Source organism: Sinohyriopsis cumingii, chromosome 18 (assembly GCF_028554795.1).
Source record: "Sinohyriopsis cumingii isolate HCF-2022 chromosome 18, ASM2855479v2, whole genome shotgun sequence".
Classification (NCBI taxonomy): Eukaryota; Metazoa; Mollusca; class Bivalvia; order Unionida; family Unionidae; genus Sinohyriopsis; species Sinohyriopsis cumingii.
In genome coordinates, this window is record NC_142978.1 from 20529627 (window position 1) to 20549317 (window position 19691).

The window sequence follows — 19691 nt, forward strand, 5'->3', positions numbered from 1 at the left end:
AAATACAGGAATAAGCCGAGAAAACGCCGGTAAGGAATACAGATCCACTAGCAAGCTTTCTCACATATACATATGGCCGAGCCTGAGACTCGAACCCAGGCGGCCAGAGGTGACATGGCAGTGATCGGTAAGGTCTCACTGGATAGATTCGTATTGTTAAGGTTGAAGGCATGAACCTTATTATTGTAAGCCTTGCATTTATAAATTCACACAGAAGCTAATTATGTAATGCGGATTAGATTTACTCTGAGTTAGCCTTGAAGATGGGTTGGCTTATTTGATGACTGCCTCTTACAGTTAGACTAGCAGTGGGTATCAAATGCGTAACTTGGGCTACAAAAGAACAGCCGACTTGCCTTGCATATTTACGTATGTCTGCTACAGAGGTAAATATCTAAAAGTCGAGATGGTTGAGGGGTGATGAAAAGTATGCTAATTTGTTATAGTACTAGTGAACTTTATTCCTACATAAGGCACATACTGATTCTTTTAGCTGCCTTGTCACAGGAAAATATTCAAAATAGCTCTTTGTTGTAAAATATGATCGTAAAAAAGAGGGGTTGGTGGCAGTGTTGGTTCAGTATAAAAGCCACCAGTTGTATAAGGAATTAACCTGATATGGAATTAACCTGATTGCCGCAGTTAAAATCTGATTGATATGCATGCTTTCTACAAAAATCATTAGTTTGTTTTTATTTGTAACTTCAGTGTAAAATTATTATCGTTTTTCTGCAATAGGTCATTGTCGGATGAAAATTAACCATATAAACTGTCATAATGGAAAGCGCTTTTAAATCGTGTTCCCCTCCCCCAATGTATGTATGCATGTATGTATGTATGTATGTATGTATGTATGTATGTATGTATGTATGTATGTATGTATGTATTATGTATGTCTGTGTGTGTGAACTGTTTTTTTATCGTAGCTTTAATAATATAGTTATATCGCTTTGATGTCTGCAGTGTGGCAGTTTATAGTGATGTCTAGTACTAGGGCATCATGCCGCAGACATGTAACATGATGTCTCACCCAGTCACATTATCCTGACACCAGGCCGACCAGTACTAACAGTAACCTCTTAATGCTGAGCGCCAAGAGAGGGAGCTGTTAGTACCATTTTTGTAAGTCTTTGGTATCACTCAGCCGGGGATCGAACCCAAGAACTCCGAGACGGACATTCTAACCACTAGGCCACCGGAGCGGTATATGTATGTATGTATGTATGTATGTATGTATGTATGTATGTATGTATGTATGTATGTATGCATGTATGTATACAAGTATGACTGACTGACTGACTGACTTTATTTCCTCTTCAAAAGAGATTACATCAGATTAAACAAATTCAGGATAATACAAGATCATAAAATAGAACAGAAAAGTGGCAAAGATACAATAGTAATACAATAGTAATACTGTGTCAGCTACCGTATTGACAAAACGAAATATCTCAATACGTGCAATTATGCAAATCTGCAATCATTTGGCTGAGCATGGCACTGATCTTTTAACAGATTCTTGATGATGATAATATTTCGAAAATTTAATACGTCTATAGTGTTATGTGCTTAACATTAAGTTCGAGATAGCAACGAAAATGAAATGGAAAACTTATAACAGTGTAATTCTATATGTAGTCTTTTCATATGATACATGTATTTATGCATATATATACTTGTTTGCGCGTATGCGTGCGTGCATGCATTTATCTATGACTGACTGTCTAAATGACTTAATTACCTCTTCAACAAAGGTTATATCAGGTTACTAAGATACATGTTATACATATCATAGGATTATGAGACACAGTATAGACGAGAACGCAAGCATGATATATATATATATATATATATATATATATATATATATATATATATATATATATATATATATATATATATATACATCGTCAACTAATGCATTTACAAAACGAGATATATAAATACAGAAAACCATATAGAAATCTCTAGGAAATATACATAAACAAATACAAAAACAAATACATAAACAAATACATAAACAAACACACACACACATACATACATATATACACATATACATACACATATATACATACACACATATATCCATATACACATACATACACACACATTCATGTACATACATACATACATAAATACATACATATACATATATACACATAAACATATACACTGTATACAGCTGTCATACAACAAATGTGTGTGTGTGTGTGTATGTATGTATGTATGTATGCATGTATGTATGTATTACTGACTGACTGACTGACTGACTTTATTTCCTCTTAAAAAGAGATTGCATCAGAATAAACAAATTCATGATAATACAAGATCATAAAATAAAACAGAAAATTGACAAAAATACAATAGTAATACTGTATCAGCTACCGTACTGACAAAACGAAATATCTCAATGCCTGCAATTATGCAAATCTGCAGTCATTTGGCGGAGCAAGGCACTAATCTTTTAACAGTTTCTTGATGATGATAATATTTCGAAAAGTTAATACGTCTATAGTGTTATGTGCTTAACATTAAGTTCGAGATAGTAACGAAAATGAAATGAAAAACTTTTAACAGTGTAATTCTATATGCAGTTTTTTTTTCTTCATATGACGCATGTATTTATGCATATATATACTTGTTTGCGCGTATGCGTGCGTGCATGCATTTATCTATGACTGACTGTCTAAATGACTTAGTTAACTCTACAACAAAGAGTATATCAGGTTGCTAAGATGCATATTATACATATCATAAGATTATGAGACACATTATAGACGAGAACGCAAGCATGATATATACATCGTCAACTAATGCATTTACAAAATGAGATATATAAATACAGAAAACCATATAGAAATCTCTTGGAAATAAACATAAACAAATACATAAACACACACACACAAACAGCTGTCATACAACAAAATTTGCGGATTTGACAAGAAGACTTTGGCCTTTAATTGTTTATATTTAATGTTAATGTACTACTTACTTTTAATATCATGTTAGGGCATGTTAGTTGATAGTAGGACACACATTTTATTGTAGAATGAAGCTATGCTGTTTGCGGTCACCAACATGAGCCTATCTGATACGTCATCGTCAATAGACGACATGCAGTCAACCCTGCTTCCAAGAAGTGTCTCCAACAATATATCGTCTTCTTGATTGAATAAGTTAACCCCGTCTCTCGCTTCTAAAGAGTCAATCACTCTCTCAAAGAAAACGTTTCGTTCCTCAAGCAGCATTTCGCAGCCTAAAATAAGATGTTTCGCTCTGTCGTCAGTCTCTTTTCCACAGAGTTTGCATACCATAACTTTACCAACAGGCATGATATATAGTTTCATTACTTCAGAGAGAGGCCATAACATGGATGGAAATTTACGCCCAAGAAACCATACATTACTTGGTTTTAAGTCCAAATGAATGTTTCTGAAGTGAATTAAATCATCCCTTAGTTCCATATTTGCTCTCCAGGTAGTTTCTTCATGGTTTTGGATAATATCAATAATATGTCGATTCCAGATGAGTTTTTCTTCAGTTTGTACTCTTTCTGCATAGTCTAAAAGAACACTTCCCATACCATATTTCTTAGTTATTTTGTCAATATCAGGTATAAATCCCGTCTGTTTTAGCGGGTTGTTCAGATACTGACATAGGCGCATAATGAAAATCTTTTTCCAGATAAAAGTCCAATCGCCCTTACACAATCGGTTGAAAAAGAGCAATTTCATCCTGTATATGTATGCTTCCATTGACCAGAGTCCTAAGGTACTACTCGTTGCCTCCGTAGGCGAATATTTATCGAAAGCTTGCATACGTCGCGCTGCATATCTCTGGCATAACTCAAGTTCTTCTATATTTGTTTGTGATACCTGACCATAGTTCACATCCATATAGGACCGAGGGTAGAATAATTCTTTTCCAAATCTTCAGACTTGTTAGAGGTTTCATTCCTCCATCTCTGATACCAATAAAATATAAAGAGTTTAACAAGTGTTTGCCTTTATCACATGCTTCCTTTATCGCGTCGTTTGGTTTTAAGTTGTATTTTAGAGGTATGCCGGCATACTTCTTACTTTTGACTGCCGGAATTGGAGATTTGTCGAGCATAAAAGAAGGTATACCAGTCGTTCTTTTGTTAGTAAACAAGATGGTGCAACTTTTATCTGCATTATATCTTAATCTCCACCTTTTCGCATAGTCGGAAATTGTATCAAGCAGCTGTTGCATTGAATGATGCGAGTTAGACATTACAGTTGTGTCATCTGCTAATAAGACACAAGGCAGGTGGAGATCAACAAGATTTAGACCTCGCCAAGTGTGATCTAATTCCGTGATCAAATCATCTATCATTACAAGAAAGAACCAGGCAGACAAGATACGGCCCTGTCCTACACCCTGCCTAATATCGAAGCGTTTGGACAGCTTGCCCGCATATAAAACAGAGCTTGTTACTCTCTCAAACGAATCTTTCATGATGCGCCAGGTCTTCCCTTTGATGCCAAGTCTGTACAACTTGTAGAATAACCCGTTATGCCAAACTGTGTTGAAGGCTTTAGCATTATCAAGAAATGTAGCATAGACAGGAGTATTTTTATCCAAATAGTAGCATGTAGATTCTTTGATACAGAACGCTGCAGTGATACTACCGCAATTATGTACATGTATGTATGTATGTATGTATGTATGTATGTATGTATGTATGTATGTATGTATGTATGTATGTATGTATGTATGTGTGTGTGTGTGTATGTATGTATGTATGTGTGTGTGTGTGTATGTATGTATGTAGAATATTTGGTTATTTCACTTTCGATCAATGAAAATACACATACATATGAATGCGTACGAAAAGTCACACACACACACACACACACACACACACACACAGATATATATATATATATATATATATATATATATATATATATATATATATATATAGAGAGAGAGAGAGAGAGAGAGAGAGAGAGAGAGAGACGGAGGTTGAATAAGTGGATACATCGTATGCAAGTAATCGATATGTACCAATGTTTTACTTCTATGTACAAGTCAAATTGAATAGCTCAGACATCAATTACTCTGTTACTCGATATAACTCGATTGTCCGGGACCGTGGAAATCTGTAAACTATCTTAGACTATAACATAACAATTACGATCCTGTAGGACATACATACATACATGCATATGCATATATATATATATATATATATATATATATATATATATATATATATATATATATATATATATATATATATATATATATATATATATATATATATATATATATATATATATATATATATATATATATATATATGAACATTCCAATACAGAGACCTGACCAAAAACATCTGGTATACAAAAAACATTCCAGGTTTAAAAGCTTTTGCAAAAGATATATCACACATTCAAACGTTCCGTAATAAGATACAAATCTGCAACTACAATGTTTCAGATGAGTTATTATTAAAAGCACAGTACGCTGGTATGATGGAGATTATACTGATACACAACAGTGTGAACAATATGGTGTGTGTGTTTGTCGGTGTGTTTGTGGGTGTTTTGGGGTTTTAACGTAGTTTTAGAAAGAATCAGTTATATCGCTACGATGTCTACAGTGTGACAGTTTATAGTGATGTCTTGCACTGGGGCCTGATGCCGCAGACATGTAGCATGATGTCCCACCAATTCACATTATCCTGACACTAGGCCGACCAGTCCTAACACAAACCTATTAATGCCGAGCACTGTTAGTACCATTTTTGTAAGTCTTTGTTATCACTCGGCCGGGGATCGAGCTCACGATCTCCCACATCCGAGGCAGACGCTCTAACCACAAGGCCATCGGAGCGGTTACAATTTGATGCACTTTCCAGAGTAATTAGTTTCGAAAATGATTACACGATGTGAGCGAGTGTGCAATTTGTTAAACTTGTATTACTCATTGCTCTAACGATGTCACAAAATCTGTGACAGCGTTTTTAAAATTAAGATTTTTTCGAGTCGTGTGTTTTTCTCTTTTCACAGCATATATAATTTGTGACAGTTACTCAACTTTGCAATTATGCTGAAAATTTAGCTATGTTTAAAATGTTTAAGGAGTAGAACGATTACACAGAAAGACGCATGAAAATCAGAAATATTTGTATTAATTTCTTTTCTAACTGTTCCCTTATTAACAGAACATAACACATCTGAGAAGTCAACTACAGCAGTAGCCTGTAGTTAAATAAGAAAGTTGTGTTTAAGTATAAAAAAAGAAGTATTGATTATAACAGAACAACTTATGACGAAAAGAACATACAAATTGTTTTTAGTAAATTATGCCTTTTCTCAGATAACGGTCGTGATAGGCAAAGTAATTTCCTTAATGTTACACTTAATATTCTTCATCCCAAATTGGCATCGAAATAACTGGAAGGGCCACTGAACTTCCAATTATTAAACAGTGTGTTGAGGTCCCCGGGTTTTCTTGAAAATCTGTTACGGGGAGTTTCGTAACAAACGGAGTGAAACCAGTCTTCGGTGCAGTTTCCATTCTAGAATAACCATTTTCACAAGAACTCCTAAACAAAATTTTTGTAGACATGAGTCTCTTTTAAGCAACTTTTAACTTCGAGAGATGCTGTTTAACTGTATACCAAGTGTTTATTCAAACATTCAAGGTTGTTTTAATTCCATTTTCCAAGCGCCCGGCAGCATTTTTTACTTACATGTTTTTTTAGTCAACTCACTAATCTGCAATCTTTTTCTCCTTCAAATTACTTGGCATCAAGTCGTTCCAGGAAAAGATGCATCATGTTCGTTGTAAAATTTAAATACTGCGTATAATTTAAATGCCACGTAATGTTCCTCATAGATTGCAATCTGAACCAATAATTTTAACATGTATGTATACCTTTCTTTACCATCGACCAACGTCCTTAAAAAGTATATATATATATATATATATATATATATATATATATATATATATATATATATATATATATATATATATATATATATATATATATATGTGTGAAGATCCATGTGTGTAAATAATTTACCGAGATGAGCGTAGACACTTCCGATGAGCTGGAATGTTTAATACAGTCGGTATAATTGGTCCAGGAGGTATTTGTGTCGGGATGTATGTACCATCGGCCATCTGATATACATTTACGTGTGGCATATCCTGGAGGAAACAAAAATAACCAGTATCAAATATAAATACGTTTTCCGGTAATATTAATTGTGATGGCAAATTATATCAATCGTTTGGAAACCAGACCTCTGGAAAGCAACAACCTCAATAATCTGAAGAATTTGCATCTTAAACACGAAAAGATTAAATATTTATATATGGCAGGCTTGAACACTTCAAACGTATAGTAATTTTATATGACCCTTGGGTGTTCCTTTTGAGTCTCTGCTTTCTTTGGTTTACTAAATAGAATTCACCACTTGTGTGTTTCTTTTGAGTCTCTGCTTTCTTTGATTTAGTCGATACCACTTGGGTGTTTTTTTACAGTCCCTATTATTTATTTATTTTTTCGATCCCATTCGCCACTTGCACAAATCTGACAGATGACAATGTTGAATCTGCGGTAAATGAAACCTGAATGACATCGTTAAAAGGTAGGGTTGTTTAAGTGCATCATATCAGACCTGAACTCCACCTTGATAAGAACACACGTAGACCGGTATGCCTATAGAATATATACAGAGTGACCGATACCAACTACAGCACCGATACAGAATGACAACATACTTGCTAATGCGAGCCTATAGTTTGTTAATTTTGTCATGAATGAATGCATTTTGCAATACTATATTTTCTTTCATGGCTTTACAGTTATGAACATACAGAAAAAAAAAAGAAACAAGTTAATTAAAAACTTGTAATGATGACAAAAGTAGTTAATTAATTAACACCATCATTATCCTGTTTATTTACTGATATCCATATACGATCATGAAGGTGATAATTCATTTAGACGAAGACTTCGTCTGTTGTGAAATCCGAATTTAGAAATTGATGAATTGATAAAGTAAACAAATGGGTGGTATTAGAAGGTGCTTCTTTAATTTTTTTAATCGTAATATATCATGCAGCTATCAACACGGACGTTTTGGTCGCTTGATCGTGCGTCCGATCATTTTCTAGCCCAATTACGTGGTCCGTGATTATTATCATTTTGGATGACGGTATTCCTGTTTAACTGTGCCAACGCTTGAGGTGGTCCTTACAGATGACCATGAAACAGACTGCACCCGAATCTCGAGTAATTAAAAGCTCCCGCAAAATATTAACTAAAGCGGAAAAGAATACGTATTGATACACGTTTGGCGCCATTTAACGCCACGGCGTACTAAACTGTTAGCGCCATTAAACACCACGACTACTAATCAGGATAAAGGTCATTAGGTATGCATAGCCCATTGTGCGAGATCTTTACATAATCGGGAACGTTTTGCAAAGTTAAGTTTGCTATAAGTTGTCACCATTCAAAATAAATGCAACCATTGAAGTTACATATGTCTCATCATTTCATATTTATTTTACACTCTTTCGGGAAAAAAAGTACGTGGAAATACTATACCCGTGGAAAAGAAACCGTTAATGTAGTTAGGGCAAGACTGTTTCCGGATCTGATTTACTGGTGTCGCCGGCCAGCACATAATACCATCCCATGTCGCATTGCATTGTGGGCCTGTAATCGAGACAAGAAATTTATATGTATGCAAAATGTTATTTAACTTGAAACACTGTATGTTAATTTATTTTTTTCTAGGAAACACGAATAATTAGTATTTATTTAATAATTGAAGTAGGCCTTACAAAGTTTAAGAGCTTTATCGAAAATTGGAAATTCGTGGAAATACCTTTAGGTCCATTACACGGCCCAGTAACAAATGTTGATACTATGCAAAGGTATTATTGTTATATTCGTATCATTATATATATATATATATATATATATATATATATATATATATATATATATATATATATATACACACATACACACACACACACAATAGTTAATTAAGGTAATTAAAGCAGCGACATATGCGCAACGGGACAGACTTTGGTCTAGGAATAGGATGTACAGACTTCACATAAGAAACGTAAAGAAACATAAAACATGTTAATATAATGTGTTATTCCCTAAGGATCGCTAGTGATGACAAAATGAAAAATGCGTCGTGTCAGGATCGACCAAATGCCGCCCAGCATCTAGTGGCATTATTCTTGAAGCGAGATAATTATTCAGCATCCAGTTCAAGCCATCACATATAAGACACATATAGTTTGCAAATGCAGCCCAATAATTCGATTTATGTATCTTTACTGGATAGTTATGATTGATTTCAATTTTGCCTTTGACCCAACACACGCTTCTGCGTTGCTAGTAACTCCGTTAGAACAGAGACAAGGTCAACGTAATAGATCTCCTTATTGTGAAAAATCACCGACTTGTCAAATGTGATGAATTCCAATAACATCGACTTGTCAAACGTGATGAATTCCTTTAACACCGATGTGTCAAACGTGGTGAATTCTTATAACACCGACTTGTCAAACGTGGTGAATTCATATAACACCGGCGACTTCAAGTAGTGACTTTCTGCTCTGCTGACACATCTGAGACGACTTCGATGCCAATTTGTTTTAGGAAGATCTTAAAATCCTTTCCTAGAAGAAGTTTATGGTGGGGAAGCAGTCAAAAACTAAAAAGAATACACTGCGAAATGTGTGGATACCAACAAAAGAATGATACCTAATATCTTTTCCACTAACATAGAGTAATTGTAGACTATAGCAAATAAATACATCGGCATCAAAATAGTTCACCTATGGACATCAATACAAGTGAATACATCTCCAGGATAGGAAAGCCTGATTGTTTCTTATTAATTGCTCAAATAGTTTCTTAGGTAGATGAAAATATTTGAATTAGAAAGGCTAGGACTTAAAAAGCATTAAGTTCTCATCGCATGAACATGCGTTCTCCCAAAACAATAATGCAGGATGTCATGCACGACGCCAGCTAGTAATTGGCAACAAATGATACACTCAGCATAGTATGTTAGCGCTTGAAAATAAGAACAACAAATAGAAAAGAAAATAAACATTTTGTTAATAACTGAGGTTTTACACCGACATTCTTCTATATCAGCAATCTGCAGTGGAACCAGCTATTAAGTATCGTTAAAGCACCAGATGACCAAAAAGAAGTCCACGCCAGCTTGGGACCATTGGCAGCAATCTTTCGTTCAGCATATGCTTGAATACAACGTTTCACACGTACAATATCTCCTATCCAAATGTGTATATCCCTTAGCTACGAAGATGCAGATAGCAGGCCTAGTACATCAATTATATACGTATGTACCAGTAATCTGGTACCCTTCATTCTTCTTTACAAACCTTTACAAACCGTAAGTAGCGTTGAAAGGCAAGGTATGGACTTTAAATATAACGAAATTCCATAGAATATATGAGGCGTGGGAGAATGAGATATGGATAGATAACATGTCTATCCAGCTGTAGGAAATTCCTTTGATGAATCTTTAGCAAGCGAAGAAGAAGAAGAAAAAGAAGAAGAAGAAGAAGATGATGATGATGATGATGATGATGATGATTATGATGGTGGTGGTGGTTTTGAAATGACACAGATTCAAACCAGCGTTCAAACAGCGCGAAATGTGAAATTAATTATGCATTTTTAGCTTATGTCACCGCAGATATAATCATGACGGAATTTATAGATCTAGTTATAGTAATATGATTTAGTTGTGTACATATTCAGCAAGGACGCCAATTCCTTAGCTTATCGCAAGTACCCAATAAATGTCCACCAAATCTGTATACAAAATAATAAGGCTAAGTTTGATCACAAGGATATGGCTTTTATCAGCGTACGAGACTAATCTACAACGGACAATGATATCCGACTACATAATTGATCGGCCTGTATCTGGGTATTAAAAGAGAGCTATCATAAAACAAGAGTTTGGAACAAGAGTTACGTAGCAATACAATTAATATCGATACTTTAGAAATTAATGCATTTATCTTCTAAACGCAAAGAGGAAAACGGTATTATTTTACATAAATCGACTATCTTGCAAGTTTCAATGTGTTTCTTTGGAAAGATATGCTGCAACACTTACGCTATTCATCACGACGCAAAGGAAGCCCGCAAACTTTTATGTTAGAATACTTGAGCAGAGAATTACATACAAGTGATGGGGAATATTTGATCAATAGCTCTTAAAGGACCTTTATGATGCAGGTGAAGCTTCATAAATTCGCCCATGCATCAAAAAGATGGTGTGAGGAGCATCCAAAATGGTATGCATACTTAAAATGGGATAATCGAATGATTATTTTGTATCATGTTTTCTCTGTCTACCAGGAAAATGAACTAATTTTCATTCGAATATGCTCAATGTGTTTCAAATGGCAGTATAAAGGTACCCTGACCGTTTTCCCGAGCCTCATCCGGACAGGACCGTTATGATCGGAAATTAAAGTCTCGGTTGCGGTATCTATAACGCTGTACTATAATGACGCCGGAAGTATTTTGATTCTGCATGCTATCGATTATGTTGTTGTATGTTGGGAGTATGTATTGTGGATCTTTTGATTTAGATGTCATTTGAAATTATCATAACTAATGTCCTGACGTTGGCGAATCTACTTGCTTCGTTTAGAGTACGATCTATAGACGTTTTCGAATGCAGTCGAAGTGATATACTTATACTGAATACATGGTGAAGACGATGCCTTTTACGTCAATATAATGAGTTACTAATGACACTGTGTTGCCATGTTTATGTATACATGACGCAAAATTTACATTCTTAGGTTGCCATAGTACCATATCTATAGGACAATACAGATATACAAATGTATTACCATATATATTTAATCGTGTAAAGGCACAGTAATCAATAATTCGTCTTTTTGGCGTAATAATTTTGTCTTGACCACCTAGATTAAAGAAATATCCAGTCATGACAATTCAATCTTATTTATTTAGTCATCTCTTTCAATTTGGAAGAGCGGCTAGATATAAAGACAAACTTAGTGCTAGATGGATAGAAGAAAACGCTTTTGCATAGATAGATAGGTGTACATATCAACAGATATGCATACTTACATTCATACATACGTACTTACATACAACCTAGCAGATGAACAGCAGTAAATCACACAGGAATACAGACAGCAGAAAGATTCGTGATTATATATACAGTGCAAAACCAGTTCCTGACTTACCTGAGAGCTTTCGACTCTTAGTATTTTCAAAGGTAAACATCAAATAGAGACCAAACAAACAATAAACACAACAAAAGTCGAAATGCTAAAACTTTACATACTTTTTTCCATTGGAATCAAAGCTTGAAAATATTTTTATGCTTTTTATGTTTCGACTGGATGGCTTCAGGTTGACTGATGATGCCATCGTTTTTTTAAACTTAAATTGAGGACACTGTAAATTATATCCCGGATATTTAATTGTTTAGATAATAATTGCGGGTGAATGAGTAACTAATGACCAAAATAAAAAATATTTAAATGTAAATATGATTGCTGTAAAAAGATGATTTTGTTTACAAATGATTGTCTTTATGTAGTCTTCTTAATTTAGGCCGCTTGGATTCAGTGTTCTAAGGCGGCCTATCCAGTAAGATTCCTTTTCTAAACTGCTTTTGAAACTGCTGTTGGAGTTGTGAGTAATTGCAGTTAGTGTTACATCACTGAAAATGATTTGCAATTGGACTTCTGTCCAGCATTTTTATCATTCAATCCGATCTGTAAATATTGATCCTTTTGTGAACAGTTTTTCAGTTTTTCCAACATACAGATCTTATATATGATGTGATACATTACACTCTCTGTTTGGACCATGTAAGTTCAATTTTTCACTTGTTGCTGTCCTGGAGACCGTGCTGGTCTCTATCATATGTTGACAGGTTTTGCACTTTTTATGACAACAGGGACCAGATTTGCTAGGGGTGGGGTGGGGGTATTGGCTTGTGATTGGTGTTAGCTTCGCTCTGACTAGGGTGTCTTTGAGGTTGTTTGGTCTGCAATAGGCTACTACTGGTTTGCTCGGGAGAAATATTGCTTAGTGTGTCACAAGATTCCACATGCGGCCATCGGTTCTGGATGATTTTACCTATTTTGCGGTTTTCTGAATGGTAGGTCAGGATACATATTATGCGATCGACCTTTTCATTCTCTCTGTAATTTAGTAGGTAATTGCGGTTTGTTTACTAAGCCCTTTGAGCTGCCTCATTCGTCAGGTCCTTTTCGTAGCCTCGGTTCGTCAAATGTTCAGATAACTCTTCAGATCGTTTGTGGAATGGTATGTCTTTGAAGCAGATTCTGTGCCTGGTTATACAGGATCTTCTGAATGCAATGTTTTGGATGACAATTGGATGTGACAAAGTTCAGGTGTTTATCAGTCAGTTTTGATTAGATGCCTATATTATGTTTGTTTTATATCAGTCTGGTTGTTTGATTCAGGAAAATGTTGTTTGAGTTGAAGACTTCTGCTGTTGATTTTACTGAATTATGGAAGTTGTTTGTTTTTGCTATGAAATCATCCAGATTTTCTCTCCCATCTTGCCATTTCATTTCTATATCATCATTTCTGTTGTCATTGCGTTTACATTGAGATTTGGAGGTAGGTTTGATATAGCTGTCATTATTAAGTGAAACGTTATTGAGTTTTATGACAAGCTGTCGAAATGTAATTAGGAAGTTAGTAGGCGGATTGTCCACAGTTCTTGTCTCCCGTGCTTCCGTACATGCCTGTATCCCGGTCCAGCAAGGGATCCCGTGGATATATATATATATATATATATATATATATATATATATATATATATATATATATATATTAAAATGAAAAGTGTATATGTGTACAAAGCTATTTACATGTACTTCGCTACATCAATGAATAACATACCTGTGTATGTCCCAGTTGATATTATAGTGGATGCTTCACACTCAGTACGAGCCTCTACAATAGCTTTATTCTGCTCGGACTCGCTTATGATGACTTTTCCCTTTAAAAAATAAACGAAAAGGTAAAGAACTATCAAACCATCAAGACAACGCAAAGTTAATTAATGGTGTGGCATACAAGACGAATAAATCTTATACGATATAACAATATAAGCTGACGAAATGAATCTGCCAAGAAAACTGGACCATATCAGCATGAAAACGTGTATTTTTATGTACACACACATAGAAGAATATATATATATATATATATATATATATATATATATATATATATATATATATATATATATATATATATATATATATATATATATATTAAACATATATAAAAATTGCAACAAAAAAGAATGGCACAAAAGAATCTTCAAAATTTATTACCGTCTCAAAATATTCGAAATAAAAGTTTGCACACAAAACAAAAATTAGTTAAGAAGAAGACTGGTATCTCTGTATATCAGAGAGTGCCAACAAATGGCATCAGAGTGACATGAAACTAAATATTCTTGCTTTCCTAATACATGGTTGTAAACAGCTCTGCTTTTTCGCATTGTGAAAGCGGGGTAACTAAAGATGCACGATGCTGAAACGTGGAAATCAAAGAATATGGCATTTGCAAATCAACTATTCTGATGAATCAATGTCCAATCCAATCTCTAATTATAGTTGTAGGTATAAAACCGAGGACCATTTCAAACGCTAACTATAGTTGTAGGTTTGAAGCCACGGACCATTCCAAAGGCTAACTTTAGTTGTAGGTTCGAAACCGCGGACCATTCCAAACGCTAACTACGGCTGTAGATGTGCAACATTACCTAATTAAATAGCAACGTTTGGATGATTAGACACGAATCAGTCCATCCAATTTTAGACGCGTAAACAGTTTATCGTTCTATAAAGTAGAGAAGTTCAAGTCTGTATAAATGAAATTATATTTTTATATTTGCACCTAACTGTATCGATGTTTGTTAGTCATCTTATCTCATAGATTTAATTCTGTGTGTGATTAAGTAACTTTGATGGAAAGAAACTTCAGCTTGCTGTATAAATTCATAATTAAGATTATACCATTTCAAAGCTGTTAAGCAACATTTCATCGATTTACAAAGCCCCCATAAGTGTCCTACAAGCCTCATGTATGAAAAGGTTATATTTCCATAATACCTTAATCTCACACGAAAACTATCACGTGGATTCATAACCTCGAAACTAGCAGGAAACACTATATAATGGAGAAATCGTCACCAACCTTTTTATGCACGCTAATTAGGGATCCATATTTATTTGGAAATAACTGGTGGAAATATTGCGTCGAACTAGAAATTTCATCATTTTGTGTTATTATCCTTATATTCGTGTGGACGATACTATATCCAGTAATGTACAATAGCATCGATGTCATTGACAGGACGCTGTCAAAGAAGCTTGTCTCGTTTTACAGACTTGATACACGAGTAGCGGCATTTATCTCTGCGGAATAATATAATTCCTGCTTAATGCTTTCAGAAATTAAACTTGATCTTGACAACATGAACTGAACACACACACACACACACACACACACACACACACACACACATATATATATATATATATATATATATATATATATATATATATATATATATATATATATATATATATATATATATATATATATATATATATATATATATATATATATCCCACGGGATATCTTGCTGGACCAGGATACAGGCATATATATGTGTGTGACACTGTTTCCATATTCTAGCAGGTGTTCTTTTGAATTATGTAGATAGTAGCATGGACTTCTAACGGTTTTCACGATTGTTTTTATTTGCTGAAGTAACTGATTACATTATGCACAGATTAAAATGCGTTTTGTGGATGTTTAGTTACCAGCTTTTCCTCACAAATACCAAACTTATGTCACAAATCTATAAAATGGATCGGTAGCGATATTATGCAATCTTCAAAATCCGAGTTTTGAAGACATAATAGGTTCATCCATTGTATGATTCACACAATGTCGCATACTATTCATTAATGTACACTCAGTATGCTTTTGGCTCTCTGGTTTTTGATACAATCTTTATGAAGCTGCTAACTAGACGTCGACCATACAAATTATAATGCTGCATAGAGAAAATGATATGAACAAATATGTACAGCACCACTCGACGATATATATATATATATATATATATATATATATATATATATATATATATATATATATATATATATATATATATATATATATATATATATATATGTATATATACCCTATATTGTGTTTATTTAGTTACCTATATACTCGTATCTTCATGAGTATGTATCGATCACAGAAACTCTAAATAATTCCAGTGATCTTTCCCATTCGTGAAAAAGCAAATAAAATATAAAATTGCCACCCACGTAATGCTGTCATTTGGAAAATGATACTAATGCGGGAGTAAGACCAGACAATCGAAACGTTCAGAATGTCTAATTTAGTAGAACGCATTGTTCATTTATCATTGCTTAAAATCATTCGGTTGAAGTAACATATAATGTTGTTGCATGATAAATGCAAATGGGTCAGACATTTTTATTGGGAGTTTAGCACAGTGTTAGGATACAATATGCCGCGTAATAATTCATGCCTTGCACAGAAATTAGGTTAGCAATCAGAATCTGTAATAAGCAAAACTGTGGGACTTCTGGTCTTATTCTCCACTGCCACTAGTTTGATATTTACGGAATAAAAATGAAAATTACTGTAGAAGTCTAAGATGAGGAAGATTGCATTTTTTACACTAGAGGTCTACAATCGGCATGACTATATTTGCAACTGATATTTGATCATTGCCATTGATATTTATACAGAAGTATTTTATCTGAGTGTAGATTTCACTCTTGACAGTTTGCTTCCGTGCATTATCGAGAATTCAATACGTATAAAGATAGAACGCTCTGCCATACATCACAAAGTCAGGTAAAGCTAGTCCTGAAAAATGAACATCGTAGGTGGAACAGAATATGGTATGTTGCAAGCCCTTTACAAGGTATTGTATTAATGTTATGCCATTGAATCCGCATATGGAACTCCTTACAAAGAACTGTATCAATATCACGAGAACAAATGAGAATATTTTTCTAAGTTCCACTATGTATCGAGCATTTTTATCAATTACCCCCTTCATAGCCACCACTTCCAGCTCACCAATCGCAGGCAAATCATGGGCCATCTTCATGGATTCGCGACGATCCTTAAAATTGAAAGTTACAGGATATGGCAGAGAATCACATCCGTAAACGTTATCCAAGTTGGTATTGATGTCTGTCACAGAGTTTCACGGTATAGTCTTTGCATAATAGTTGCTCTCCTTCTCTGACATTTTTACGTGATAGTCATTTACCTTTGATACGTCACAAGCCTATATCCTAAGGTATCCAGCGTGCTTCTTCAAAATATAGTATGTAACGTTATTTCGTCTGTCGATTGGCATTTATTAATAGGTTCAATAAAACAAATATGTTTTACAAAATATTCAAAACTTTTGAAATACTCCTCTTATGTCATGAAGCAGCGTGGCATATATTACTACGTGAATTATGTGACGACATAGCAGACATGCTGTCCTTGAAACTGACATCAAGACGATAAAAAGGGGAACAGCGCGTAATAATGCGTGACATGAATACTTCAAAGCATCTCTATTTTTTGTAGATGTGTGGGTATCAACCAACCAAAATCTCATCCTAGATATCGTTTTGATTCCGACTATTATTTTCATATTGTGGCTCAAGACAACTTGTTACATCTATCTACCCATTTACAATTCAAATGAAACGACAAGCTATGCAACTTTGTGACAGAACTGCGTGAAGAAAAAGATCGTAAAACAAACTCTTGAACCATTTAATGATCACTAAGACAATATTCACTTTCAAGCCTTAATATACGTACCCTTATAAAGATTGATGTTAATTTTAAGCCACCACCACACCCCCGGCTCGTAATTATACAGGTGTACAATGTTTCAATACAAAATTACTTTCAGTTAAGATAAACTTAGCAGCTACGGTACCCTTTATACATGTTTACATTAAATATAAATATAAATAGTCCGCAATAAGATGCAACCGCATCATTAAGGAAGATATGCTGATCTATAAAAACGACATCGACGGACGGTACTAAGGACAAAACACAGCGGGTAGGGGGGATAGGTGAACTAAAATGGAAACAGTAAACAGCCATTTTGTTTAATTCATAGAATATTGACAATAAGCCAATATCTGTTAGACTGATTTACAAGTGGCGATATGCAAGAAATCTGTGCATCAAAATGAAAAAATATGTTCGATATTGCTAATTCTTGGCCTGGGATCGGTCTATCTAGTATGTAGTCAATAAATCTCTTTTCTCTTTCTTTTTATAATTAGGTTTGAATTTACAACCAATCCTGGAAACAACGCACGTGGTCGAGACATTTTGTTTTTTATTTTTTCCGGACGTATGATACGGATTTGTTCTTACTTTTACACGAGAACAACGCATCTTTAATACCAAGCGCTAACGCTACTGGTTACAAGTAGGTTTCCGGCAATGTTATAACAGAAAGTCACAAGATACCTATCAAAATAATTACTTTTCCGTTGAATACATATCTGCCGACGTAAATGATGAACTTATTTTTACTATTTATCTTTACGTAAACATAATAATTTTAACTGCATGCAGTACATAATTACCAAATAGGCAGAGTAGGCACCGGCCTAGGGGCCCCGCGACAACGGATCAAAATAATATTGATAAAAACGTATTAATAGATAATTTGCGAGGGCGGCCCCAAGATTTCGACTGCTTAAGGGCCTCCACATAATTTAATCCGGCACTGACTAGATGTTCATATATCGAATATTGCAGGGTATTATTTACAGACTGACCAAAACTAATTGCATATCCTCGCATTACAATCATGACATAAAGCTATATAAAAAAAACAACAAGTCGCATGACGAGACTGGAAGAATAAGACACTCTATTGAAATACCATATATTTATAAACTGAACTGATTTGGTAGCATAAATCCACATACCACCATATAGGAACCACCCAGCCTCCTTTTTTACCCTGGATTAGTCAGCTAACTCACCAAGCAGCAATGCATGTGTTGTGTAATGAATATGGTTGACTATATATATATATATATATATATATATATATATATATATATATATATATATATATATACGGCGCCGTAACAAAAGCGCGTAGAAAAAAAGCGCGCCGACAACTGCGCGCAATGATAAACAACCCGACAATTACGCGCAAGACAAAAGAGCGCATGTATAAAAAGATAAGGTTGAGAAGACAATTAAAAAGGTTAACTGAGAAGACAATAAAAAAATGTTAACTGAGAAGATAATACGCACAAGTAAATTATACAATCAAAAGTATCCAAATCAAAGTACGTTCGTCTTAATCGCCGTCTCCAGACTTTGGTCCCAACATATGGGACCGTACCGTTAGAAGATTATTTGCGAGGAATAGCTCATAACATTAACAGCTAACATTTCTACTTATGATTTATACATAAATCAGGTTAGTTTTGCACAATATTCTCCTTTTTCAATATTTTAATATGTCAATAATAGGTTTGTTAACATTTCA

The 19691-nt window shown here is 34.4% G+C and overlaps 1 protein-coding gene across 1 annotated transcript in view; it reads right to left on the reverse strand.

Moving 5' to 3' along the window:
- Positions 1-19691, reverse strand: part of LOC149776189 (secretin receptor-like) — a 116572-nt gene that overhangs the window by 53941 nt on the left and 42940 nt on the right. The window contains exons 2-4 of the mRNA XM_089942505.1: positions 13988-14087; positions 8600-8710; positions 7064-7191 (exon numbers count right to left, since the gene is read on the reverse strand). Of these exons, the coding sequence (XP_089798631.1) occupies positions 7064-7191; positions 8600-8710; positions 13988-14087 (339 nt within the window). The remainder of the gene's footprint in view (positions 1-7063; positions 7192-8599; positions 8711-13987; positions 14088-19691) is intronic.